General features: G+C 41.6%; 1 protein-coding gene and 1 pseudogene across 1 annotated transcript; one reads left to right on the plus strand and one right to left on the minus strand.

The window, feature by feature from the left end:
- On the plus strand, positions 1-26,681 carry PPP1R36 (protein phosphatase 1 regulatory subunit 36). The gene is made up of 11 exons (XM_045823333.1): positions 1-113; positions 963-1,027; positions 6,319-6,405; positions 6,919-7,016; positions 7,109-7,175; positions 10,143-10,241; positions 15,745-15,879; positions 25,004-25,046; positions 25,373-25,551; positions 25,636-25,824; positions 26,345-26,681. Exons 1-11 carry the CDS (start codon positions 105-107, stop codon positions 26,532-26,534), a joined length of 1,161 nt encoding a protein of 386 aa, XP_045679289.1. The 5' UTR covers positions 1-104; the 3' UTR covers positions 26,535-26,681.
- LOC123808348 lies at positions 20,681-22,766 on the minus strand (annotated as a pseudogene).

Here is a 26,681-nt window from a genome sequence, read left to right on the forward strand (position 1 = left end):
CGCGGCGCCAGCAGGGACTGCCCGGCGTCCCCCAGCCCGGGCGCAGTTTCAGGGCGCGACCCGCCGGTTGCCGGGCGACGCTGTGAGGCCCAGTGTGTGAGACCATGAATCAGGTGCGGGGAGGTTATCTGAGGAGGAGGCGTTTGGCAGCGCAGGGGGCTACCTGGCAGGATGTAAGTGCAGCTGGGGTAGCCCTAAGCCAGGCGGCGGGTGGGAGGCCGCCCTGCCGCCCCGACCCGGCCCGCGGCGCCGCGGCACCCGGGGCCCCTCTGCGCTCCTGCCCCGCTGAGCCGCCGCCTGGGCCCCGGGTGAGCGGACTCACCGAGACGCGGGCTCGGTGCGTACGAAAACAAAAACTGTGGAATTGTATTCGGCACAGGCCAGAAAGGATTCTGGCTCCCTGCGCAGATACTTAGGTGTTTATGGAAGTCCCAGCTCACCAGCCCAGAGATAAAGAGCTCTCCTGCGTGGGAAGCAGTCCGGCTCCGGGACCGACCCGGAGAGGCAAGGCGGGTGGATCGGTAGCAAAGAACGGGGGAGCGGGCTGGAGCGGGGTGGGGCGTGGGGCGGGGGTACAGTTTGCTAACTGTTCTTTGCTAACTTCCTCGGAAGGGTGGTCAGTGTTAGAGCAGGCTTCTATTATGAGTGTCTCTACTATTAGATCGAGGCTGTCCGGGGCATCGTTTATTGTGGTTTGAGCCCAAATTAATCGGTCATTGGTTACGATGGGCTTTGAGACAGTGCAGGCTAAGTTTTGTAATTTCCCTTCTGAAATTACACCTAAAAACCAGCAAAAAGGAGAAAATCCCGGCTTCAAACTAAAAAAAGAACTCCCTTTAACAGTCTATATCTTTATGGAATAAAAAGCAACTAGTGGGAAGTACTGTTAAATGTTTATTATGACTTGTGGATTGTAAATTGAACTTTTAATCATTTTTTGCTGCAATCGTTTTATTTTACAGCAGTCAGGATTACGATTAGGCATGTGGTACTGGAAAGATGAAACCAAAACTCTTGAATTCAGAAGGTACATTTTAATAAAACTTTATTATAGCATTTCTAAAAAATACATGTGCTTATGGTAAAAAAAATAATAAAGCAATACAAAGGGTATAGAGAATAAAATAAATATCCACTCAAATCCCACCAATGTTAAGCCTCTCAATGGCAGGAACTATGTTATTCATCTTCTTGACACTGGAGCCATCTGATGAACTTCATAAATAGACATTCACCAAATGTTTATTGTTCAGTAAACCAACTAGATTTCAAGCAGAGAAAGACTAGAGGCAGGGAAACAATGAGAAGGTCAGTTGTAGGAGGATTACAAATAGTTATACAGGTTTAAAAAAAAAAAAAAAGGACCAAGTCTGTGTTGGTAGCAATGGAGAGAAGGGTGCAGGATTAAGAGACACTTAAAAGATTGGATGGACAGGATATTTGGATAGAATTGATAGAATGTGGTGTCTGGGTGTGAAGCAGGTGTTTAGATTGACCCCCAGGTATGTGGCTTGGATGGCTGGGGTTGCCCTTCACCCATACACAGAGTAAAAAAGGCAAAGCTGGTGATGTGTTTAAGGATGTTATGCCATGTCCACATGGATATATCTTTTAGACAGCTGGACAGATGGGGCTAGAGGCCAGGAAAGGAGTTGGCTAAGCAGATGTGATTTACAGTTACATTGTATTTAATGTAAATTAAATATCAATAATTTAAAGGCTAAACACTACATTTGAGTCATAATCAAAAGTATATTTTATAGAGTATCTATTTCAGGATTTGAGTAATCTGTCATTTCCAAAGCAGTGATTGTTCAGTTTTGTTCTCAGATATGTCAGAGAAAATTCTGTTGAGTAGCTCCTGAAACATCACACTCATCAGGTGTGAGATAGACAGTGAGAAGGAAAGACAGCAAGATAGCTTTGGGATTAGACAGACAAAATATACTTTAAAGCACAAGAACATATGGAAATAAACTTTAAAGTGCCAACATTTTTTTAACCTTCACATATATTTAAAGGCCATCTCAATCCTCTCTTTTATGATGAAAATTGGACCGTATTTTTTACTTACTGACCTTCTTTGTAAATTAATTTGTAGAATTTTTCAAACTAATCTTCAATACTAATCTAATAAGGACCCACCACAAGTGGCACTGTTTCCTATATGAGCAAACAAACAAATCCACAGATATCAATTTTACTCTGATTTTCTTATTCATAAAATATTCATATTCATAGACTAATAATTTGGTTCACTACCAAATTATTCTTTGAAAATATCTTGATTGCTTTCCACTAATTTTGGAGAATATACATGGGATGATTGAGGTAAAAGGTAAAGTATATGGCATAATGTTGAACAAAAAAAGGCCAGACACAAAAATGTAAATACTGAAGGCTGAGACACACAAGCCTTCAAAGGCAAAAGAAAATTTCCTAAGAAGAGGGATTGGAATGGAGAGTGGTCAGCAATGTTAGATGCTGGAGAGAGCTTAGGTTGGGGCAAATACTAGACAGGAGCCTTTCTTTGGATTTAACAAGTTAGGGATTGCTAAGGACCTAGGTGAGCAACAGTTTCAGGGGTGCAGTAGGGTGGAAATTAGATAAGGGGAGAAATTGGATGAGGAGAAAATCTGAGATAAAGATGAGAAACTAGCAAAATAGAGTACTCCTACAACTAAATTTACCAGTGAAAAGGGAAAGAAAGAGATGGTAATCTTTAGGTGGCCCAGTACCAAGGAAAGGAGATTTTTGGTGGTTCTGTATTAGGAAAACTGTTTGTTTGGGGAGAAAGAAGAGATGGAAGAGAAAAGAAGGAAGGTAGGAATAGGACCAACGTCCCAGGTTAGCTTGGAAAAGACAGAAGCAGTTTTTCCACTGTGCATGATGGGAAGGAGGTAATATGATGGGACAGCATGGGACTTTGAAAGTGCAGGGAGGGATATCTATGCTGCTGTCCTTACTGAAAATAAACAATAGGAAGGAGAATCTTGGGTAGCGCCATTGCTGACCCTAACTCTTCTCCTGAGATTGCTGCTCCCCTTGGGACTCATTCACCAGTAACTGCTACCACTGCTGCAGTGGGCTGGGCTAGGGCAGAGGAAAACCACATCCACCCAAGTACCCTGACCCAGTACCCAAATGGGACCGTTGCCTGAAGTTGAGAAGATAGGGACGGCTTCCCAGGAGAGATAATAGCCAAGCCAAGACCTGAGGAGGAGGAGTTGACAAGGCAAAGGGAGATTTGGTTGGGAAGGAGGGGAGTGCATTCTCAGAAGGAGCAGCACGTGCAAAAGCCCAGTCTTGAGAGGGCATGGGACATGTTTAGGACTGCAGGTAGTCAAGCAGGCTGGGTATAGAGTTCCAAGTGTTTAGAGACAAAGTAGACCAGGGCAGGATAATGAAAAGTCTTGCTTACAATGCAGAGGAAGTTGACATTTATTCAGAGGGTTCAGGGGAACCATCAAAAGCTTTTAAGCAGGTAAGTAACCTGTGATTAGAATCACATCTTAGGAGAATGACTGTGCCTGTGGCATAGAAAATAGCTTGGAGGAAGACAAGACTGGAGGCAGGGAGATTAATTAAGAAGCAATTGCAGAAATTTAGTTGCTAGATGGTGGTGGCTAAAATTAATGTGGTGGCAGAGGGAAGAGGGGAGTAGACAAGTGATTAGTGGACTGTGAGAGCTCAAGAGTAATAGAGAAGTCAAGGATGGCACATTTACTGCCTTGGACACCTGGGTGGGTGGTGGCACCTCTTTGCTGAGATGGGGGACATAGGAATAGTGAATACAAGTGAAAGGGGAATGAGTTCGGTTTCGGACATACTGAGTTTGAGGTGTCTATAGAGTGTGCATGCAAAGGTGTCCAACAGGCAGATGTATGAGTTTCTGTGTCTGCAGAAAAATCTAAGCCTTACGTTCGAATTAGTTGAGTAGATGAAACTACTCAGAGGAACTGAAGAGAGTAAACTAAATAGAACCTTGAGATATAGGCCCTCTTTTAGTGAACGTAATTGGGAGGAGGGGCTGTAGGAGACTAAAAGAACAGCCAGAAACAGGGAGAAAAATTTGGAGTGTCATGAGTCCAGATAATTGCTTTGCAAAGTAACAGCTTGATCTCAGGGGCATTCACATTCTGTCTGAAATCTCTGCCTTGATTTCAGTCTCCTTCTACATAGGGTAGGCCGCTTTTTACACCTGCCAGCTAGCAGGAGTTTGCAGGCTTCTAGGTATTCTCAAGTTGACATCAAGAAAAGACAATCCCTTTCCTCTCTCCCACCTTGCATTTCCTCGCATCTTTCCTAGATAAATGACTCTGGAAATCTTACCCTTCAGAGAAGACCTAGCACCCTATTAACAGGCAGATCTTGCCTTACCTTTTCAGATTATACTCTGAGGGAGATAACTATCAGGATACAATAGGATACCCATAACCTCCATGCAAGAAATGGACACACAGTAATGGACACACAGTAACGGACAGGGAAAATGGTCTTTCTTTCTTTTTTTTTTTTTAATATTTTATTTATTTATTTTTTAGAGAGGGAAGGGAGGGAGATAGAGAGAGAGAGAAACATCAATGTGCGGTTGCTGGGGGTTATGGCCTGCAACCCAGGAATGTACCCTGGCTGGGAATCAAACCTGGGACACTTTGGTTCCCAGCCCATGCTCCATCCACTGAGCTACGCCAGTCAGGGCTGGTCTTTATTTCTTAATAGGCAGGCAAGAAGGAAGAGACAGTGAAGAGTGGTTTGCAGGGAGACCTGGGTTCGGATCCTAGCTCTCCTGATTGCTAGGTGGTTATCATTTGTCAAGTTAGTCTTGCTGATATCAGCTCTCTCACCTATAAAATGGCATAATAATGCCTCATGAGGAATAAATGACAAGTGTTGCATAATTTGTCAGCATGCATGCCCATTTCATATTTGTTACGGAGGGAATACCTTTATTCTCAGGCCACATCTAGGTTGGCCCATGAGGCGTGCTTCTCTCTGACACAGTGTCAGCAGTCCTGTCCATTCTTGTTTCAAGTGCCCCTCCTCCCAGCAGCCTGTATCTTTGCCAAGGTCATTGGCTCCCCTGAGGACATACATAGGAAACTACACCTCCAAAAGCCCCGCTTTTCTCTTGCTTTTTCATTGTGGCCCAAGAGAAGACTGCTAACTAACCACTGAAGAGCTGTAGCTTGTGTGGAAGCCAAGAGTAGTCTACATTTTAGTGGTGAATTCTACAGGAAAAATATGATTTTTTTCTCATTTATTTCAGGGCAAAGGGAACAACGTGATTATGTTGTAATATTAAGAAAACACATTAACCAAATGCAGTCTGTGAAAGGACCAGATTCTAAATGGGTTGTCAGATTGAGGGGGAGGCTGTGGAGGCTGTAGGAGGGCACAGAACTAGCTCAGACTGCGGTTGGCGGCCAATTAGAGGTGCAGTTCACAGGACAGTTTTCAGTTATTACTACTGATGTTTTTAGTGACTCCAGCCAAGTGTACTGAGATTGTAGGCTACGGCAGGGCACTCACAAAAAAACCCATCTCACCAGAGGGTTAAAGAATGACTTTGGTCAGGTGAAAAGCTACTCAGACAAGCGTGAAGTAGGAAAGGCCTGTCCAGAGGGTAGTGAATAAGGACTAGAGGTTTAGCAGCAAATGACAGACTATCGGCTAAGGACAGGCACTGCCTGACACAGATTTCAAACCATGAGACATGGGTCACTTCTCTAAGCCTTTGTTCTCCACCAGTGAAGTGACAACCATGCACTACCATGACAACCGTGATCTTTTAGATGTCCTCTAACCCCAAGGTTTTGATTTTGTGATTCTAAGTTCATTTGACTTGGTTCATAGACCTGATCTACATTATAGTCCCAAATAAATTCTTTCAAATTTCTTATTTTAGGGTACTCTAGCCTCGAGTTATCTCGGGCAAACTAATAAGGCAAGAAAGTTTGAATTATAGGGATGGGACCGAGAAGAGGGTACTCCATAAATCAAAAAATTCTTCCAAATGTACGAGCTTTGCTTCTTGTGAAGTTACTACCATGTTTTCAGATGAAATCATTTTGTGTAGGATGGCATTCTGGAGGCTGCTGATATGGAGAGGCTGAATATAAAATCTGAAATTTTAGTCCTTTTCCAGATGATTATTCCATATGTAAATGTATAAGTGGAGTAATGCTGTGTCTCAAATTCTCTTCAAGCTCCTCTCATAATGTGTCCTAGCCCTGAGATTACATAAGCTACGGTCATGATATGATTCCTTTTCCCTAGGAAAAGGAGAAGTTCCTCATTCTCTCATTTCTATTACAGTTTTACACCTGCCATAGAACTCAAGGAAAAAGCAAAGAAAGGCAAAGCAGTTCACTTTGCTGAAATTGATGGTGGAGCTGCAGACAGGTATCTTAACTTTCCAGCCATGTTAGCACTCCTCGGCAGAATGAGTTAAGCCTTTACAAACTTGAAGAAAATATCATTCCCATTCTCTTAAGTTGAAGTGCAAATACCCATCAAGTAAAGAACATACACTATTTCATAATTATGGTGGGAGTTACAATTGTCCCTAGAAATGTATTCCTGTTATAATTTGCTTATTAGCAAATTTTTAGCTTTTTATACTTTTTTTTACCTGAAAATAGTATCTATACTGTAAATAGATGATTTAAATGATCTACTTTGGATGGAATTAGTTTTTACACTTTATGTCAGGTGGTGTGCATCCCTCGTACTCATAGTATGGTACACATAATGTTTAATAAAACATATTCTGAAATGATCCCACCTTAAACAAAACCCAAGACTGAGACTTAGGCTCTTATGACTTTGTAGTAAGAGCCTCATCCACCTCAGGATAGATTAAATACAACTAAAACCTTTTAAAGCACTATCAGAGACTGTTACATTCTAAAACAGGCTGACAGATAAAAGATTTGCCTCAAGAGATGCTAAGTCACTTCAAGCCTTAGAGAAACGAGGCCAGCAGGGCAACGTTACACTGCAGGATGCCAAATGTGAGTAGCTGCTCCCTCCTCCTGCATCTCACCTGGTGAGAGTCTCCGAGGAGCCCTGTGTGCCTCTGTCAATTGTCCATCTTCTTTTTCAGTTGTGGCTTTGCTTTTGCTACAAGAGACTGAGATGCAGCGGATCTGTTCGTTTACAACTTTTATGAAGTACGTGATGCTTGTGAGACATTTGAGATCTTTTATTCTCTATTTTAAAGTAATTATGTCTGATAAATGATGACAAATCTGATTTTTGGAGAAAGGCCCTGGGCCTGGTTCTGTGCAAGCTGTCCTCTCAGGGACCCAGGCCAAAAGAGAGGAAGCCGGAAGTCACAGGAGGCCACACTCAGATCCCAGGACAAGGGGTTTGGAGAGCATATTGTCAGAGTTCCATAAAGGCTGAACTCTATTGATATTACTGTTCAAAGGTGTACTCATTTACTAAAGGTCAGTAGCCCCCATAAGCTGTGTTTGGCAGCCCCAAAAGTATTAGGTGTGTGGCTCTGGGTGAGCTTCAGGGTTCCTCAGATACAAAATTTAAGTAGCAGTGTCTCATGGCTGTTAATGGACGCTGTTTCATGTGGCACCTGCACTCGTGAGTGCTCAATGAGAGTTGGGTCCCCAAGGCCTTTGGCAGCCCTCCCCAGTTCCCTCAACACCCAGTGGAGCCTGCTTTGGCAAACACCTGACATTCTCTGTCTGAAGCTTTACTCCTTGGAGCACACTCAGTCTGACTACAGGGCAAGCAAGGAGCTCCGGGGCAGTGGTCCTCAACCTTTTTGGCACCAGGGACCAGTTTGGTGGAAGACAATTTTTCCATGGACCTCGGGGTGGGGTAGGAAATGGCTTCATATAGCCTGCCACCAGATTCAGTTTAATCAACACTTGCCACTCACTGATAAGGTTTTGATATGAGTCTGCAAGCAATTGGTTTATTATGGTCTCTGTGCAGTCAAACCTGTCTGCCAGTGATAATCTGTACTTGCAGCCACTCCACAGCGCTAGCATCACTATCTCAGCTCCACCTCAGATCATCAGGCATTAGATTAAGGAGTGTGCAGCCTAGATCCTGCATATGCTCAGGTCACTGTTTGGTTGGCACTCCTACAAAAATCAAGTGCCACAGCTGATCTGACAGGAGGCAGAGCTCACACTGTAATGTGAGTTACAGGGAGCAGGTGTAAATATGAATGAAGTTTCACTTGCCTGCCACTCATCTCCTGCTGTGATGTGACCAGGTTCCTAACAGGCCACGGGCTGGTACCAGATAATGGTCCAGGGCCAGGGGGTTGAGGATTCCTGCTCTAGGGGATCAGTGCCCCAGAAGCGGCCTTTAGTCTGTGATGTGCCAGAGAGCGAGCTGGTAGATGAATATCCCAGCCTCCATCTGTGAGGATAACTTTGAGAGGTTTTCTGCCCTGTCTCCCAGAGTCCCTTACAGGAATGGACTGCATTTGTCCACAGTGATAATGAACTTGTCAACCTCTTCGTTGGCTTTCTTCTCTTTTCTGTCTCACGTCCCCAATCTCCTACTGATGTTTCCTGAGATCTCTTTCCAAATATACTACTTACTTTTGGCTCTTTGTCTCAGGGTCAGTTTCTGGGAAAACTCAACCTAAGACAGGTGGTTATTAATATCCTAAAAAAAATATGCAGTGCTTGCCTTTATCCTGCCCTCAAGGCACAGTTAAGGAAAGAATGCCAGACTAAGAATTTCTATGTGAGTTTAGAAAGGAAGCAGGAAAAGTCTTGTAAGAATATGTGGAAAGAAAACAATGACTTCTAGTATAAAAACAAATGAGAAAGGATTGTAAATCAGTGCACTTTTTTTTGGAAAGTGCATAAGACTTATGAAACTTTAATATAAATATATACTATGTCCTAGCAATTTCATGTAGGAAGTTACTCAGAAATATGATTATAATAATAATTACTGCAGCAATGTCTGTAATGTTTTTTTTTAAAAGATCTGAATATCGACCTGGCTGGTGTAGCTCAGTGGATTGAGTGCGGGCTGCGAACCAGGCATCGCAGGTTCGATTCCCAGTCAGGGCACATGCCTAGGTTGCAGGCCATGGCCCCCAGCAACTGCACATTGATGTTTCTCTCTCTCTCTTTCTCTCTCCCTTCCCTCTCTAAAAAATAAATAAATAAAATCTTTTTAAAAAAAGATCTGAATATCCATCAGTAGAAGACTAGTCACATAAGTTATGAAGTATAAAATATTTCAGCTGTTTCAAAGAGTGAGGACATTCTATCCATAGTATTTTGAAAAGAGGTCCTTGCTACACAGATGTAGGAGACAAAAACAAATTGTAAAGATTTGTATATACAGCATTATCCTGTTCGTTACCAAAATTAAGGTGTATTCCTGGGTATATATGTGTGTTGGTGTGTGGGGGGTACCTTGTATGTATGTGATTGTCTATGCTTTAGAAAGTTTAAGAAGGATTCATAACAAACTGGTAACCGTGGTTACCACTAGGGAATAGGATGGTGACAGAGAGGTGAGAGGAGAAAACTTTTTTACTTGCTACATTTGTGTACATTTTTTTAAACAATGGAGAAATATCACTTGTATAATAAAACATTTTTATCCTCTCTCAAGGACAGGCTTATTGATTTTAGAGAGAGGGGAAGAGAGGGAGGGAGGGAGGAAGGTAGAGAGAGAGAGGGGGAGAGAGAGGGAGAGAGAGAGAGGCCGCAGAGACAGAGGGACATCAATTGGTTGCGCCCCAACTGTGGATGGATCCCACAGCCTAGGTATGTGCCCTGACTGGGAATCAAACCCAAGACCTTTCAGTTCACAGGGCGATCCTCCAACCAACTGAGACATAGGGGCCAGGGCCAAAACTTCTTAAAATTTAAAACTATCTGATAAGCAAAACTTATCAACTTCAGTTATCAATTATCAAAATTATAATTTAATGTCTGACCTTCCAGAAAGTTTTGTTTACAAAAATCAGATTTCTTACATCTTAAACAGTATAGTAATAGAATTTTAAATGGGAAATTAGTTGTGTGATAGGCATTATACCATGTTTCTACTTACTATGCTGTGTGTTCTTACATATTTTTATGAGAAACTTATGTTTGACATATATGTTAATTTCTGTTTTTTCCATCTCCCTATAGGAATAAGAACCTTGACAATTTCCTCATGGCATTATTGTACTATCTATCTCATTTCTTGGAAAAAATGTCACTGGAAAAGAAGCCCAAGAGCTGTATGGTGTAAGTAGGATTTTGTAATGTCTTTAGAGTTTCATCACTACCAGTATTAAAACTAACTTTTGTCTAGGGTGACGAGGTGATGGAAAATTTTAAGTATTTGTAGTAAACCAAAACATTTTACTTGGGAGAAGTTCACCAGTTTTTAAAGCCCACTGAATAATTCAGGTGGATATTTGGGTAAGAAAATATTGCAAATAATATAGACAAACACTGCCTAATAGAAATATGAGAGCCACGTGTGTAGTTAAAAACTTTTTGGTAACCTTATTTTTAAAAGGTAAACAAATACAAGTGAAATTTATTTTATTTAACCGAATGACGCAAGTCAACATTAGGTAGTTATTGATGAAATACTGCACTACTTTTTTGTAGTAAGCCTTTGAAAGTTGGTACGTATTTTATACTTAGACCATACCTCAACCTCTACTAGCCACCATGAGTGTTCAGTAGCCACGTGTAGCTCATGGCTACCGTAGTGAACAGTTCAGATATAGATATTATTTGTATGCTTTTTCTTGCTAATGGGTTTGTAAGCATCTGATTAAGAAACTAACAATTAGTCCTGGTCAGGTGGCTCTGCTTGTTGGAGCATTGTCGCCTACACCAAAAGGTCGCAGGTTGGCACATACCTAGGTCACAGGTTCGATCCTCGGTCAGGGCATGTACAGGAGGCAACCGATGGATGTTTCTCTCTCACATTGATGTTTCTCTCTCTCACTCTCTTCCTTTCTTTCTCCCTAAAATCAAAACATATCCTCGGTTGAGGATTAAAAATGTTTTTTAAAACCTAAGAATTATCCCTGGCTGGCATGGCTCAGCGGATTGAGCACCGGCCTGCAAACCAAAAGGTCACTGGTACGATTACCAGTCAGGGCACATGCCTAGGTTGTGGGCTGGGTCCCTGGTGGGGGGTGTATGAGAGGCAATCACACATTGGTGTTTTTCTCCCTCTCTCTCTCCCTCTCTTCCCCTGTCTCCAAAAATAAATAAATAAAATCTTTTAAAAAACCCTAAGAATTAAAAAGAATTAATAGATTTAACCAAAATAATATTCCATATCACAGGAAAAAACCCCACAACATTTCTTAGGCTACATATGAAGAACGTAACTGCTTTACACAGAGGTGGCTCAGAGCTCTACACCCGGGGCGAGAATCTGGAACTGAGTCTAGAGCGGAACAATGCCTCTCAGGCTTGGTGACCTTTCAAAAGCCATGGAACTTTCCAAGTGCCCGGGCTGCCCTCTCCAGCACATGTGGAACCAACCCAGTGATTTAGCTGTTAGGAATGCTGGTAGAGTCATTAATCTGTTGCTGCAGAATGTTTTCATTCAGCAAAACATTCCTCGTATACAGCCAAGCAGCTTGATTTTATGGACAGATAAAGGTATCTGGACAGCAGTTTTGTAAAGAACCGAATAAATAATTCAAACTCTGCTGCTCCAGTAACGCCACCGTGATATGCATCCTCCGTGTTATTTCAGGGCTACATTTCACAGCAGGGCACCCAGAGATCGTAAAGTGTTTCTGTGAGAGCGAGTGGAAGGGCTCGAGCCAACTGTGGGCTCAGGAGGTCTGAGGGTCTTACTGTTCCCAAAAAGGGACTTGTTAGATTTTGCCGACACGTTGGCTTATGTTTTGTAAGTGTTTTCCCTCCTAGTTCTGAGGATTATTGTTAATATAGCAGAGAGATTTGTTTCATGTCTTAGTTTATAGGAATAGAAAACAAAAGAAAGGTTTCTTAGTTATTTAAAAACCCACAAAAACGTGTTAGAACACAGTGGTGTAAGGCAGGCTTTCACAGAAGGAATCAGTCATAGAATGATTAGAAAAACAAGCCTGCTCTCTCTTGGGCACACGGTGCCTTCCCCACACCTTCTGTCCTCAGATGTGTATTTTTGCTTTCTCCGAGGGACCAAGGGTTCCCACAGACTTGCAACCAGGGTAGCAGTGTGCCCCAGGCTAATCCTCTGAACCCGTCTCTGAGGGCCCTCCTTTTGCCTCTGTAAATTGTTTCCTGAGTCCGTGCAGCCCAGCCGGCTCACTGCTTCTGCCTCTGTGACTTTGTTTCTTGAGGGCCAAGGCAGCCTCGCCTAGGCTCGACTCTTCCCCACATTTCCAAAGGGCCACGGCAGCTCTGCCTAGACGCTCTCCTATTGCTACCATCTTGCCTCTTCTATTTTAAGCTCTTCCTTTGTTTCACTGTCCCCAGCTTTAATAAAAGCCCTTTCAAAATAAAACAACAACAACAACAAAACACAAGATGTAAAGTATTGATTCTGCGGTGTGATTCTAAAAAGTTATGGTAAATTTATTTTCAGGCTTCTAGTAGTCTGTTGGTTTATTTATTGTAATAGAAATAAATATAGATTGCATTGAGATATGTGGACATAAATAACTTTAAGGAAAAAAATTGATTTTAGTCAAACTAGGGAGTATAACATAGGGATAACAATAACACCTTTCACAGAGTAATAATGCATGTTATCTTAACCCAGTGCTTGGCACTTGGGAGGAAAGCCTGTAAACCGTGAGAGAGGAGCAGAAAGCGATACAGGAGGACAGCAGAGACAGTTTGAGGGGTTTAGATGATTAAAACCCTTAATTGCAGAAGAAGGAAGAAGCCCTATCCTCATTTTATAGATGAAGAAGCTAAGCCTCAAAAAGTTAAATAACGGGCTGGCGATTACATGCCTGTAATTGATGGAGCTGACATTAAGCCCCAGGTCTGTCTAACTCGAAAGCCTGTGCCTGAACCACTGTACACTGTGCCCACCGCCTGCTACCAATCAGCTGTGCTCCTTTTCCACAGTTCAACCATTCATGGTTAGGAGGTACAGTGTATAGATGTTGCTGTGAACAGCGCCGTGTCCATCTCTGTATCCCTGCTGTTGTTGTTTGTTAAGTTTCCATCATGAGGACTCTGACCTAACTAGTGTCAGCCAGCACCAAAGCCCCAGTTAATGTTAGCTGTGTCCTGTAAACTTACACAATGTAGTCATAAATATTCCTGTCAATGAACTGTCAGAATGGCATAGCAACTCAGGTGAATATCAAACTAGGTGTTGTCATCAATTCTAAGCCAGTCTCCATCACAGACCACCAAGAGATACTGTTCCTGGTTTGCACTGCACTCTTTCCTCTTTGTCTCGTCAGTCACATTAGTGGGTCAGCTGTACTGTAAAGTACCAGCTGTAATAACTGTGGCGGCAGAGGTTAGCTATGCTGACTCACACCACTGTGTTGCCTGTCTGCTCCAGGCTTACCCTTTGTAAGTAACTTGCCCTACAACAAATTCTATTATTATTAATGGACTTGCCTGGTTTGTTTTTCAGTCTTTTTTCCCTTTTTTATTGTATTTTTTCCCATAACTATTTATCCTCCTTATATCCCCTTCCCCTGCCCCCACATCATTTTTCAGTTTTAAGATACCCCTGTGGTTCAGTGGTCACTGTACTTTCCTTCCACCTTCAGACATATAGTTTCTGAACAAAGGCACAATTATGTATGCAGTTGTTTAAATGTATGTAGTTTTAAATACTATGTCATAAGTATTTTTGTTATTACAGTCTTCATAATTATAATTTTCAGTAATGACATAACATTCCATCAAGCTCATGTATGTTATTGGCTTACTGACTTCCCTATTAAGAAACAGTGTGTGTAGTGGTTAAGGGTATACAGACTTCGGTGAATGGCTTACATGTCACAGGGAGTCATATGTTAGGTTAAACAGTACATGGCTACTTGCATGTAGTAATACAGGCATGTTACTACTGCCTGTATTACTACTCACTTCACCCCTCTGTTTTTATATATTTGGGGAGTTTCTAGTTTTTCCGGTAGACAGAAGACTAATGAGCCCTGCCTGGTGTGGCTCAGTGGATTGAGTGCCGGTGTGGGAACCAAAGATTCATGATTGTATTGAATATCGTCATGCATTAGATGTTCCCCTAATTTTGGGATGATTTTTAAAAAGAATATATTTCAGGAGAGATTACTGGATTAAAGTTTATGATCAATTGTATCATACTTAAAATAATTGCTAGTTTTTTTTTCCCCAGAGGATTATACCTGGGCTTGTTTTAGAATGTTCTACCCCAACCTGAACCAGAGTCTTTGAGGGGAAATGGCATTGAGAATCTGCACTTTTAGCAAGTAACCCCAGGCGATTCTTACATATTTTAAACCTTGAGAACCGTTGGCTTAAAAGTCTCAAGGTGTTTCTTGATTGCTATTGTTTGGTTTGGTTTGTTTTGTTTACAACAAAAGAAGAATATTAGTTTCTGGCAGCTATGGCAAAGCAGGGGTGGGCGGTGAGAGGGGTCTTCTGAAGGAAACGGAGGCAGGCGCAGGGGTGGCCACTGCGGGGCTTGTGGGGATGTGCGTTATATGAAATGTGGGCATTTAAAGTTGAAACCCAATTTATCTCTTCCAGAAACTCATTTCATTTCAGCCACTCACAAGCCTTCTCATCACATGTGATCATGTTTTGTGCTTTGAACTATCTGTATTATTCTCACTCCCACCCCTCCTCCTAGCATATCCTCATGTGGTCAATCTACTGCCTAAGGTCAGAGGGGGCAATAATTTGTCCCTGTTGTTCACAGTGCATTTCACTTGGTTTAAACCTTTCTGAAAATTAAGTAAAGGAAAAAAGCTAGTGACATGTACCTTTTCTTTTCTTTTTTTTTAAGATTTTATTTATATATTTTTAGAGAGGGAAGGGAGGGAGAGAGAGAGAGAAACATCAATGTGTGGTTGCTGGGGGTCATGCAACCCAGGCATGTACCCTGACTGGGAATTGAACCTGTGACACTTTGGTTCGCAGCCTGCGCTCAATCCACTGAGCTACCCCAGTCAGGGTAGACATGTACCTTTTCAATAGCAGTCATTGGAATGTATTCTGGCCAATACTGTTTCCTTTTATACTGCAGAAGCTTCTAAAATTAGGCTTCAGACTTGTTGTAACCTAACAGGCTGTCTTTTAAAGTTCATTTGCAATTCAGTTGGCCCGGGGTGTGTTCTCATCGAGAGGTTGTTGTAATGGATGTCGTAGTTTCAGAGTAGTGGTCCACAGATGCCTGCTTAGCAGACGCAGAGGCAAACACTGAGCCCTCGCCCTTGGGAGGAACATGAGGAACCCAGGGGAAGCTGAGGTGGGAGTCTCCATGGTTGTTTGAGCAAAACAGCAGGGAATTGGGCTGCCAGCTGCTGCAAAAATCAAGATCGGTAATAAATTAGGACTTTCTGTCTATAAAATTAAGGGTACATGGCATAAAGTATAAAGAATCTATTAAAAAGTGAACACTCTCCAAAAACTCGAGATGCCGAGGATGATGATGAAAATCAAAGGTGTTTGAAGACCTTTGCCACAGCTTGAATAAAATGAAAGGATAAGTCAGATGTGTTGTATTTCTTTCACAATAGTTTATATTTCTGACTTTTTATTAATTACTACATGTATTTGCCAAAATTAATCCAATTATCATCTTTCTTTTCAGGGGCCTTGTAGAGAAAAAAGAGATGGAATTGGTTTTAAGTAAGTTAGAAGCGGCACAGAAATACTTGGCGCATAAGTACTGTGTCCTTGTCCTGGGCGTGGGGATGCCCGATAAGCATCACATGTGCTGCGGAAAGTAAGTGCACACTTAGAATTTCATTCCATCTTCACTTGTGTGTACATCCACATCCTTAAGACTGGTAAATTTGGCTTTTGGTGTCCTTGAGAAAGGTTCCTTTCTGGTTGGGCAGAATAGCTGGGCTCAGCATAGGCTCTGTCCCAAACACACGTGGTGTCTCTTCTGAGAGAGCCCAGTGAGCATGGGGAGAATCCCAGAATCTCAGCTGATATTTTAACAACCCTCTACTGCTTGGGATTCAATGTCTTTTCTCTCAGCATGTATCAGCTTAATGGAATCTCGCTCTCAACCAGGAAGGCTTCCTGCTGCCAGGCGAGGGCCACTTGGCTGCCTCCTGAGGGAGGCAAGTGATGGGTCAGTGTTGACGGGTGCATTGGGTGTGTCTCCTACCCTTTTGCTTCTTGTCTTCCAGCAGCAGTAGCTGTGGGTACAAACTAGTGAAGTGGGGGGTTATAAGATGACCCTGCTTGTGGGAAGGTAATTTCTACCTAAGATGACAGTTTATACACCACGGTATTTGAAATTTGAAAGCATCCATCACAGGAAAGTTTGGAGTCACGTTAGGGAAAGTGCCAATCCTTAACCCAGAATCTCCTTCTCCAAGTAGTTTCACCACAGGCTCAAGATCCACACACTGGGCATGGCCAGAACTGCTTTTTTTTTTTTTTTTAAATTTTTTAACTTTATAGGAAAAGAACCCAATACATGATTTCTCTGTCTCCACATTTTCAAAATACGGATGTTGGTATACAGATACTTTCCTTTGTTCTACATTTTCTATGTACCTTTTCTTATTATTCTGCTTACATTATTTCACCTGCCACTTTGAATAGCAACTGTAGTTATTCTGTGTGTATTATACCAGTTTGCTCAGACATTCCTTTTGTATACATTTGTGTGGTTTTCATTTTTCTGCATTGAATATCTTTATATAAATTACTTTGTTCATTTGGATTATTTTCTTATAGCTCATTACCCAGAATATTTACCTAGCAGGCAGGAGAAATTTTATAGCTCTTGTTACATATTGCCAGATTGTTCTCCAAAAAGGTGAAAACATTCCATGTCGCCATCAGCAATAAGCATACCTGGTTTTATTAGTTTAATATTTTTGATAGCTCAAAGGTATATAAAAAGCTTAAAGGTGCCCTTGCTAGTGTAGCTCAGTGGATTGAGCATGGTCCTGCAAACCAAAGAGTCGCCAGTTTGTTTCCCAGTCAGGGCGCATGCCTGGGCTGTGGGCCAGGTCCCTGGTGGGGGGTATGTGGAGAGCAGTCACACATTGATGCTTTCTCCCTCCCTTCCCCTCTCTCTAAAAATAAATAAATAAAATCTTTAAAAAGAGAAAAGCTTAAAGGTGTTTTATTTGACTTTGAATATATTTTAGTGTATGGAGTCTGTACTTTTTTTTCTGTGTAAAGTAATGTATCATTGCCTGTTTCACATCTAGTTTTAACCATTTATCAAGTAGAAACTGGGAATTTGTATAATATATGTTTTATATGGCAAGGGTTGGTCATTTGTTTTCTAGTTCCTTTTGATATTTATGTTTTTACACATAATGAAATGCTATAAATGTTTTATTTATTTGAACATTTCCACCTTGTTTCTGATGCTGGTAGTCATATTTCTTGCATTCCTAGGTTCACTGTTCATTCTTGGGTTAAAATCCTTACCTTTCTTTCTTAGTTTTTAAAAATAGGTTTTAAAGAAAATGTTAAAGTCCTTAATTCACTTGAAATTTATTATAGCTTGTAAGATCAGATGAGCTATGAATCTAAGATATTTTTTCTTTATTAGTATCTGACTTTCCAATAATATTTATTAGTGATTTTTTTCCCCACTGTAACTTTCTTGTTCATTAAATGTTGACTTTTTATAATATTTTAACCCATTTGGGGAAGTTCCTATGTAACCATATTGATCAGTTTTTCTGTTTGAAACACAGAACTATAGAGCTTACATTTGCTTTGCTTTATTCAATGACATCACTGAGTGCCTGCCCTGTGGTGGTTTTGGTGCTAAGGGCTGGGCAGGGTACAAAGACGATAGTCTCTGCCGTCAGAGAGCGTACAGTCTAACAGAGGAATCATCAGGCAAGAAAACTGGCAACTGGGAATAGGTGCGATACAGGTGTAGACAGAGGTTGGGCACCAAAGCAGAAGCAAGGAGGGGTGGACCTCCGGGGACTCAACTGTGGAGCACAGGCCATGAGCCAGACTGGGAAGGGGCGACCCAACAGCTGAAAACAAGGGCGCACCCCTGTTGCCTTCAGAACCCTTGTGTGTGGCAGTCTTGCTGGTTTGAGAGAAATTTCACTTTAATAAGGTTCTGAGATATCTACCAAGAACCTTTCATCGTATATTATATTTAAACCTATACATTAGTTTAGGACCGTGATTTTCAACCTTTTTTATCTCATGGCACCCAGAAACTAATTGCTAAAATTCTTCAACACACCAAAAAATATATATTTTTTGCTGACCTGACAAAAAAAGGTACAAGAAAATAGTAATAGTAATTGCTATACTTTTTGCTCCAAAGTGACTTTTTAAAAAATCAGGTGTCTATACTTGTATATAAGGACTTCTAGTACCAAGAATTAACCAATCAGCACTATTTTATTATTCAACATGTCTGATAAGATGCATCTGTATTATACGACCTATATATTTATGATTCAAGACAGGGCATTCACATTGGTGGGCTATTGTTTTGCTGGCTGTTGTCATTTTTTCATTTGACAATCTCAAGGAAAAGAGGTCAGTGCCCCTGACTAAGTAGTCAGGTATTACTTGCCTAAAAAATTTTTCAGTGTATCGGTGTGTGATGGCACACCAGTTGAAAATTGCTGGCTTAGGAAATTGTGACATCTTTACTATAGTACATTCTCTTAAAGAGCTGTAAGATGTATTTTTCATTTATTTATATCATTTTTAATTTTTCCCACTGAAGTTTTACATAATAATCTTTAAAGAAATATATGCATCTTAAGTTAGATTGGAACTCATGTATTTAATTTTTTATACCAATGTGAAGTTTTTGTTTATTTATTTATTTTTTAATGATACAAGTACTTCACAGACATATCCTGAGGGCAAAAAATTCAAACAATAGTTTTTACATATATATAGTTATAATTAGTATATAGAATTCAAAATAAAAGTTTCCTGCTCACTCTACCCTCCTCCGATCTCATTTCACTCCCCAGAAATAAACACTGGTACCTCTGGTTTTGTGTATGTCCTCCTAGCCTTCTGTGAATTATCTACGTGTGCACTTAGCTTGTTGTTACTGTTAATATACATGGGAGAATGCCATACGTGTCATTCTGAAATGGGGCGTTTTCACTTACAAGCCTTGGATATCTTTGAATATCAGTACACATAGGTCTACTGTGTTCTTTTAAAGAAAATAGTTCTTGACTATCCAGGATCATGCATATTACGAATTTATTATAATTAACTGATTATTCATCCCCCTGTGGATGCATGTTTGGTAATATATTTTTGGTGATAAATGCATCTCCAGCAACATTCATTCTTTATTGTACAATGTCAGTTCTACTCTTTAGAATTTTTGCTGCTATGTTCAGTTAGTTTTCAGAGTTGGTAAATTTAGCTCTATCTTCCAGGGTGGTAGCCATGCAAACATGCCACTCAGATCTGCTGCTGTGGGGAGCACAATTGACCAGCGGCCCCAGCTGCTGCACCCTGAATCCACACCAGGTGTGTGCCGAGGCCACACTTCCCATGGACTGACTGTCTCCAGCCAGTGTCTGCATGTGGTAGGGACACCAAAGCAGGCCCGTTCCTTCCAGACACAGGGCTTCTTGGGTGAATGACTGGCTTGAAGACTTTCCTTTGGCCTGGTCGGAACTCTCAGAGAGCCGCACTGCAGTGTGAGACTCTCCCCTTTCACCCCTTTCTGCCTCTCCGCTCCCCGGGACAGGGCGCAGACCTGCATCCCAGCCTGGCAGCTCTCCCTGCCTTCTTCGTTCTCCTCAGTTTCTGTCACAGTTTCCTTCTCCGATAACTCTCTCGTACGTCTCGTCCCATCTTGGCATTTCTTCTCAGAGGACCTGAGCGAACACACCCAACCTTGCCGTCTTTATTTCGTTGTGTATCTTTTAAAACTACAGTCAGTCCTCACTCTTTGTGCATTCGGCATTCTACAACCTGTTGTTTCTTACAATGGTGCTCCTAGATCAGTGTTTTTCAAACTACAGATCACAACACATGGGTGGATCTTGAAATCAACTTAGTAAAGTTGAAGTGAAGAGAAGAATTTAAAAATCAGGACACATTATATAAAATGGGTAGGTATTGTTTCAGATTTGTTTCAGTGTGTGTGTGTACTTGGGTCTCAACATTCAAAAATTTCTTGCTATAGGTGACAGTAAAAAAAGTTTGGAAACCATTGCCTTAAAGTATCCTTTTTATACCACATTTTTATGTTTTATCAAGCTTTTCAAGTCATTACATAATGAAATTTCCTGCTAGCTAATAGTTCTATTTAGGCAGCTGTGTTAATTTGTAGGACCATTTGAATATATTATTGTATTTTCCCCTTATTTTAGGTAAAAAGTGGATAATGGGGAAATCTAATATCTAATAGTCTGTTCATTCAAACCTAGAAACCATGAGCAACTGTGGAGAATTTTCAGCCACTTCAGATGCGAATGGGGAATTAAGTAGGCCAAATGTGGCTTTGCTGCAAAGGACAGGAATGTGTAAAATTATGGAATTATTTCATTTAATACCTCTAATGGTGAGGAGGAGTAGTGAATGCAATAGAGTTATTTGAAATTGGGGATTGAGATTTCAGCTTCAAAAAATATTCCTGTGGTTCCAATAGAAGCTTTTCCAAGTCCTGAAGCAACTACAACGCTCTTCTCGGAGACAAACGACACACTCACGAGGGGCAGGGACTGTCTTCAGAGTTGGCACCTGCACACTTTTTGAGGCATGGACAACGGACATGGTGCTGTCTGACTGACCCAGGGCAGGTGGCTCCCAGTGTCAGAGAAGCTGACACCATGCACCCAGTCACCAGTGCCATGGCCACCAAACTCTGACATCGACTGGCCAAAAGGCATCTTGCCGCCCCAGCATGTACTGTCTGGCTTCTCATCCATTCTTTCATTGTGCAGAAAGCACTCTGCATTTGAAATCATGTGATCTCATTGCAAAACATTGTTGTGATGCCAGTCCAAGCTGAGGATCATGGAGTTAATTGGCTTTTACATGCTCGTTTACCCACCAGTCATTTTGACTTGAAGTAACAAACAGAAGTGAGTTATGCTCCTCTTCCCACAACAAATTTGTTCTCTGGTTGGGACCACTTGGCAAAGGTGGCTGCACGATTAATTCTCAGGATCACCAGGGTCGACTTCTAGGCACCATCTTTCTGACTCCAGACGCAGGCATTGCGGTCTGCCCGGTTAGTGAGGATGTGGTCACTCTTGGGAGCCCAGTGATGTGTCCATAGTACTCCTCGAGTTTATGAGCTTTCACCCATGGGCTCCCGTTCTTACAGGTGTGGACTTTGGGATTATTGGGGCTAAGGGCAATCTGAGTACATCCCTGTACCATTCCTGGCCAGGCCTGACAGGTGACTGGCTCTAGTAAAATTTGGTGCAGGTATACTTTAGTCTTAGTGTTTTCAGAGGATAGAAAGTTGATTCTCTAGTGGATAGATAAGAAAACCCTAAGAATCTTCTTACAGCAGATGATGAAACGGACTCAGGGGGGCAAACTCCCCAGGGTCATCCAGCCCAGTGGTGGTGCTGGATTAGAATTTGGGCAGTTCAAAGGGGCTCGGGGCGGTGCGGGCGGCCAGGGTGGAGAATTCATGGACTCTGGTCAGTTGCAACAAACAGGCTATAGCTCAAAAAATAATTTAATTGCTTATATTTAATATTTAATCTTTAAAAACATATGCATTACAAACTAATTTGGAAATAAAAATATAGTTATAATTAGAGATTTTATCATATCTTTTCATTCCCTGTATATAGAACCTCCACATAAGTTATTGTACTTTTGACAGTACATTTTTATTACAGTGTAATTTTCATTCAAACTTTTAAAGAAACTGATTTTGTTTGTAAGTGATTGCCTCGGTTTAGTGCTAGCTCATTTCCAGGAGATTCTGGTCTTTCTGTCTCATCGTACACACCATCACCTGCTCTTCTCCTGCCTGTGGAAGGCAGTTGGAGGAGAATCAGTCTAGAGTTTACTACCCACCTTTCACACAAGGAACTTCCTGCAGGTCAGGAGCTGAACAAAGGATGTCGAAGAAAACAGATCATAGCATGTTTTTGCCAGTGAAAGTTGTTAACTGGCCATGTGTTATGTCCTTAAATGGAGTTTATATTGTTTTTTGATTGTTTTTATCCACAAAATGAGGACAATGTTTGTTTTAACAAATCTTTATTTCACTGATTAACTGATTTGAACTTCCTCCCAATGTGAATAGGCTGATATTCTTGTGAGAACATTTTCGTATTTTCTGACTTTAACTGATTTTAACATATCTTTATTTCACTTTCTCCCAATGTGAATAAGCTGATATTCTCGTGAGAATGTTTTCATGAGTATTTTCTGACTTTTCCTTTCTTAAATGTACACACTTAATATTGGACTAGAACACCTTGTGCTATTTATCTCTGGAGTTAAAGATTTCAGTAGAACCAGCAATTTGGGGGCTGCTAATGCAGTGCTTTCATGCTTCCTGAGAAGTAGGAGGACATGTCTTTCCCTTCTAAATATATCTGCAAAATCCTGATGCCACAAAAGCTTTGGCAAAATTTTGATGCACACGTTCAGTGCGAGCTCTCCATATTTTCCAGGGTGGATAAGGAAAAACCCTTCCTTGCACATGCCGGGGAATTAGATTTGTTCTTTGGCTATTGCCCATTCTGCCTCCATCCCCACCTCTGTGTTAGGATTCATACCCTACTCCTGGGCCCTTAATGCAGCCGGCACCTGATGGGCAACCATAGAGGCTGGAGGTGCGAGTGAGGACAGGGAGAAAGGGCTCCTTAAAGCTCAGGTGTGTAAATCGTCCTTAATACCCATTCTCCCAGCCTCACCCCAGTTACAGGCACCAAGGCCTCTTTCTCCTTCCCCCAAACATATTCCTTTGAAATTCCTCTTCCCTGATAAAAAGCAGGTCTTGACATTCATTTCAACCGGATTTCACCTAAAGCAGCAGGGGCAAGTGGAACACAACATTTTCTCCTCTCCAGTCCAGAACAATGGGCCTGGCCATAGGCTTGGCATCCCTTCAAGAATGACTGATAATATTTTGGTGGTTTGGATACAATCATTACTACATTCTGTACTTAATTATTGCGGTGTGCGCTATATCAACTGTCTTTGGTCTTTAAGAGAGAAAGAAGTCCCAGTTTTATGGTGACTTGAGGAGAAGGGGAGGAGGTTCATGAAAGAAAAATAAAGGAAGAAAGTGTGTGTTTCCCAGGCAATTAGTCTGTCATTTCAAAATCTTTGTGAGATAGTGCTGGTTTGGGTTGTGCCAACATAATACTGCTCTACCCCTCCTAGAACTTGGTACTCCAAAAACAAAGCTTGGCTGGTTTCCGCTTCAGCTTGGCAGGTCTGCACAGTCTCTGGTTTCGTCTGGCAGAGTCTGTGGAAGGATGGAAATACCACATAAGCACTCCTGTAAGACGGAGGCTTCAGGTGGCACGGAAGGATGCCAAAGCTTGCCCCTAAAAGTTTCTGCTCTGTTGTTTAATATATTTTAACTACTCTGAAAAATAGCCTACAGAAAAAGCTTGTTTCTCTTGCATTCTGGTTGTGAGGACCAATGTGGACCTTCTGACGGGCCTGAGCTTTAGGACAGACTCTACCCCTAGTTAAATATGGGTCTTTGGACTTGAGTCTCAACTTTAGTGTCCTCAACTATAGGCTGCTTATGTCACAGAGATAGTATGAGAACTCAGTATTATAATATATATAAAGGGCTTAGCAGAGTACTTAGCACACAGTTCACACTTAGTAAATGTTTAGTGTAATTAACCATTGTCTTAATTTTTTATTGAGACTCCCATGGGAGAAAACCAGTGTGTAAATGAAGAGACTGCAGGAAGGGAGGGACCCAAACTCAGTAAAAGTTCAACCATCTCTCCAGTGGTTCCCCAAAGTGGAGATCCAGTTTGGGCTCATACAGATCATGAAGGTCCTGGGCTGAAGGTCCAGAGGGGTTTGGGTCATCCTCACTAGACCACAGGCATTCACGAGGGTGCTGGAGAGCCTCCTACCAGGACCAGTTCTGGGTCAGTTACTCCAAAGAAGGCCCAAGCAAAAGCAGAGGCAAACCCAGAATCAACTCTGGAGCACATTGGCCCCTATGACTGATCACATGACTGCAAGCACACAGCCCTCTTTGTCAATTCTCAAGTCTTCCCCAGGCCATGCCTGCTTTCCTAAGGCTGGGAATCAGAATCAGGCCAAGTTCATTAAGGGTGCCCATGCCAGCACATTATCCTTAACATTAAATTTGTGTTGCAAGGACTCATGGACAGATGCCTACCTTAAAGAGATAAGGCTCAGTTTACATACCTTGTTAAGAAGGAAGAGCACACTACCCTCCCTGGTCTATTGGTTGCATGGCATAGATGATATTTGCAGTCGTGATGACATATTTCTGTTTCTTTTTGTATCAGCAGCCATTACCATTAAGATTTTTTCTTTTTTTTTCATTTTAGACTTACCCTCTAGTTGCTTTATTTCCATACCTACTAACACCTTGGGTTGCCTCTTCATCTTTCCACTCTCCCCATCTCCCCAATACTCACATCACCAGTAGCATTTGGAAGAATATATTTCTTGACTGGCTTGTTTATCCTGAATTTATATTGGTTAACTTTTGATGGGACACTCTAGGGGTTTTGATCTGGGTAACCTAAGAAGTTGGAGGAAAAGATACTAGAACTCATTATCACTGTACTTTGATAACATTTATGTGCCTAAATAGTCTTGGGGGCCACAGGTAACAATCCTGATGAGTGACCTTTTGAAGATAAGGGTTTTGCCTAGATCACTTCCCTGTGAACTTCTCTCTTAACCCATAGTTATGATTTGTTACATTGCAGGGAAAAAATATCAGATACACAAAAAGACTGGAAATTCTTTGAGGTGAGTCACGTATGTTTTGGGGCTTTTCTCTTTGATACAAGACATGAAGTATAGCAACAACTAATAACCATTTGTCAGGTACTTATCTGTAGCTAATCTCTTTTCTGAAAAGGATGCTAAGGCACTATACACCATGCCTTAAGTTTTTTCTCTGATTTTCCTCCTGCAAAGGTGAGTACATGTATAATTTTTCACCACTGTTAGGAATGTTGAGAAATTGGACCATCTGGGTTTATATCTACTTAGCTGTGTTATACAGAGAGGTGGGAGTTTTCCATATCACACCCATAGCTGTGGGTGTGATTCTTGGCTGTTTTCCATTGTAGTCCTTTTATACTTTCTGTACCTCCGTGGCTTGGATTGTCTTCCGCCGTCAACACTTCATAGAGATTGAAGAAGAAATAGGGAGGCTCTTTCGTACCAACATGTTCAATATTCCTCGAAGGAAGCGCGAGGATGAAGAATTAGGAAGGGAAAAGAAATGCATGACTTTTGTACAATTCAGGTATGACCTTTTGACTTTCCTAAGCTCAAGGCCATTTCTAGAAAACAAGGTGATGGGACCTAAATGTCACCTTTCCCCTCGTAGGAGAATGATGGCAAAACGCCCAGCAATTAAAACAGCCATTAACATGCGCTCTCCGGTCATGTCTACTCTGCTGCCGTCTCGCAGAGAAAAAGCTCAGAATATCCTTGAGAAAAAGTATCAAGTAGGCACCCAATTCCCAGCTGAGATGCAAAAGGATATGGAAAATCTGGACTCTGTGCCCATGCCAATGTAAGTGGCCCAAGAAGAGAGAAAAGAGAGCCCCGAGTGTCACCTCCTAGGTTTTGTCGGGGGGATGGGGCTCAGACACCATTCCTGTCCCAGAAAGCTGAACAAAGAGGAAAGCAGCATCTTTCTACACAGCCCCTCCTCCTTCCCACTTGCTTCCTTTCCAGAGCAGCAACTGGTTCACCCATCTAGACTAGAAAAGATTGCTAAATGTTAAGCTGGAATGCAAAGAGCTCTAATTTGGATGAGTGAGTAACACACTTTGAAAGGCTGAGGTTTTTTTTCCAATAGAAGAGTCATCTTTGGGAAATGTAGGAAGGCCCCGTACAAAATCTGTCTTTGGGTGGCATTTTTTGACCCATATTTAAGACCAGAGTAGTCATTCAGGGAAACAGGGAATGCTTAAAAAAATAAAAATAAAATCTGTGTACACACACACACACACACACACACACACACACACAGCCATACACCTTAGTCTTTGGCTTCACTGCTTCAGTTATACCAATAATTCTTTTTACAGAGTTGGCATCTTGGGGGAGCCTCGGTGTCTGTTCAACCCCTATACTCTTCTCCCCCTCGAACCAGAAGAAAACATGAAATCGTCTGCGCGACAGTCTTTTCTGATGGAAAGAAATCACGCGAGGCTTCAGGACACACTGCGCTTAGAAACGAGAACACGGTCTTCCTCCCAAACAACATTGCCTGAATAATCTGGTACATTCCATTTCTGTAATTAAATCCCTATAATTAAATTACTTGGGCTTAATCACTTCATGTCAGACTAATATTTGTTTTTATTAATTTTTTTAATTGTTGAAATTATTGTGTTAAAAGTTCAGCAACAGACTATTAAAGAA

The sequence above is a fragment of the Phyllostomus hastatus genome, unplaced genomic scaffold, assembly GCF_019186645.2.
Source record: "Phyllostomus hastatus isolate PE091 unplaced genomic scaffold, TTU_PhHast_1.1 phas_scaffold_501, whole genome shotgun sequence".
Taxonomy (NCBI): Eukaryota; Metazoa; Chordata; class Mammalia; order Chiroptera; family Phyllostomidae; genus Phyllostomus; species Phyllostomus hastatus.

What these genes read in the sequence shown, in the direction of transcription:
- PPP1R36 (XM_045823333.1), top strand. An exon ending in AAGCCCAAGAGCTGTATGGT is followed by an intron (nt 10,242 to 15,744) that starts GTAAGTAGGATT and finishes CTTTCTTTTCAG; the next exon opens with GGGCCTTGTAGAGAAAAAAG. An exon ending in GACTCTGTGCCCATGCCAAT is followed by an intron (nt 25,825 to 26,344) that starts GTAAGTGGCCCA and finishes TTCTTTTTACAG; the next exon opens with AGTTGGCATCTTGGGGGAGC.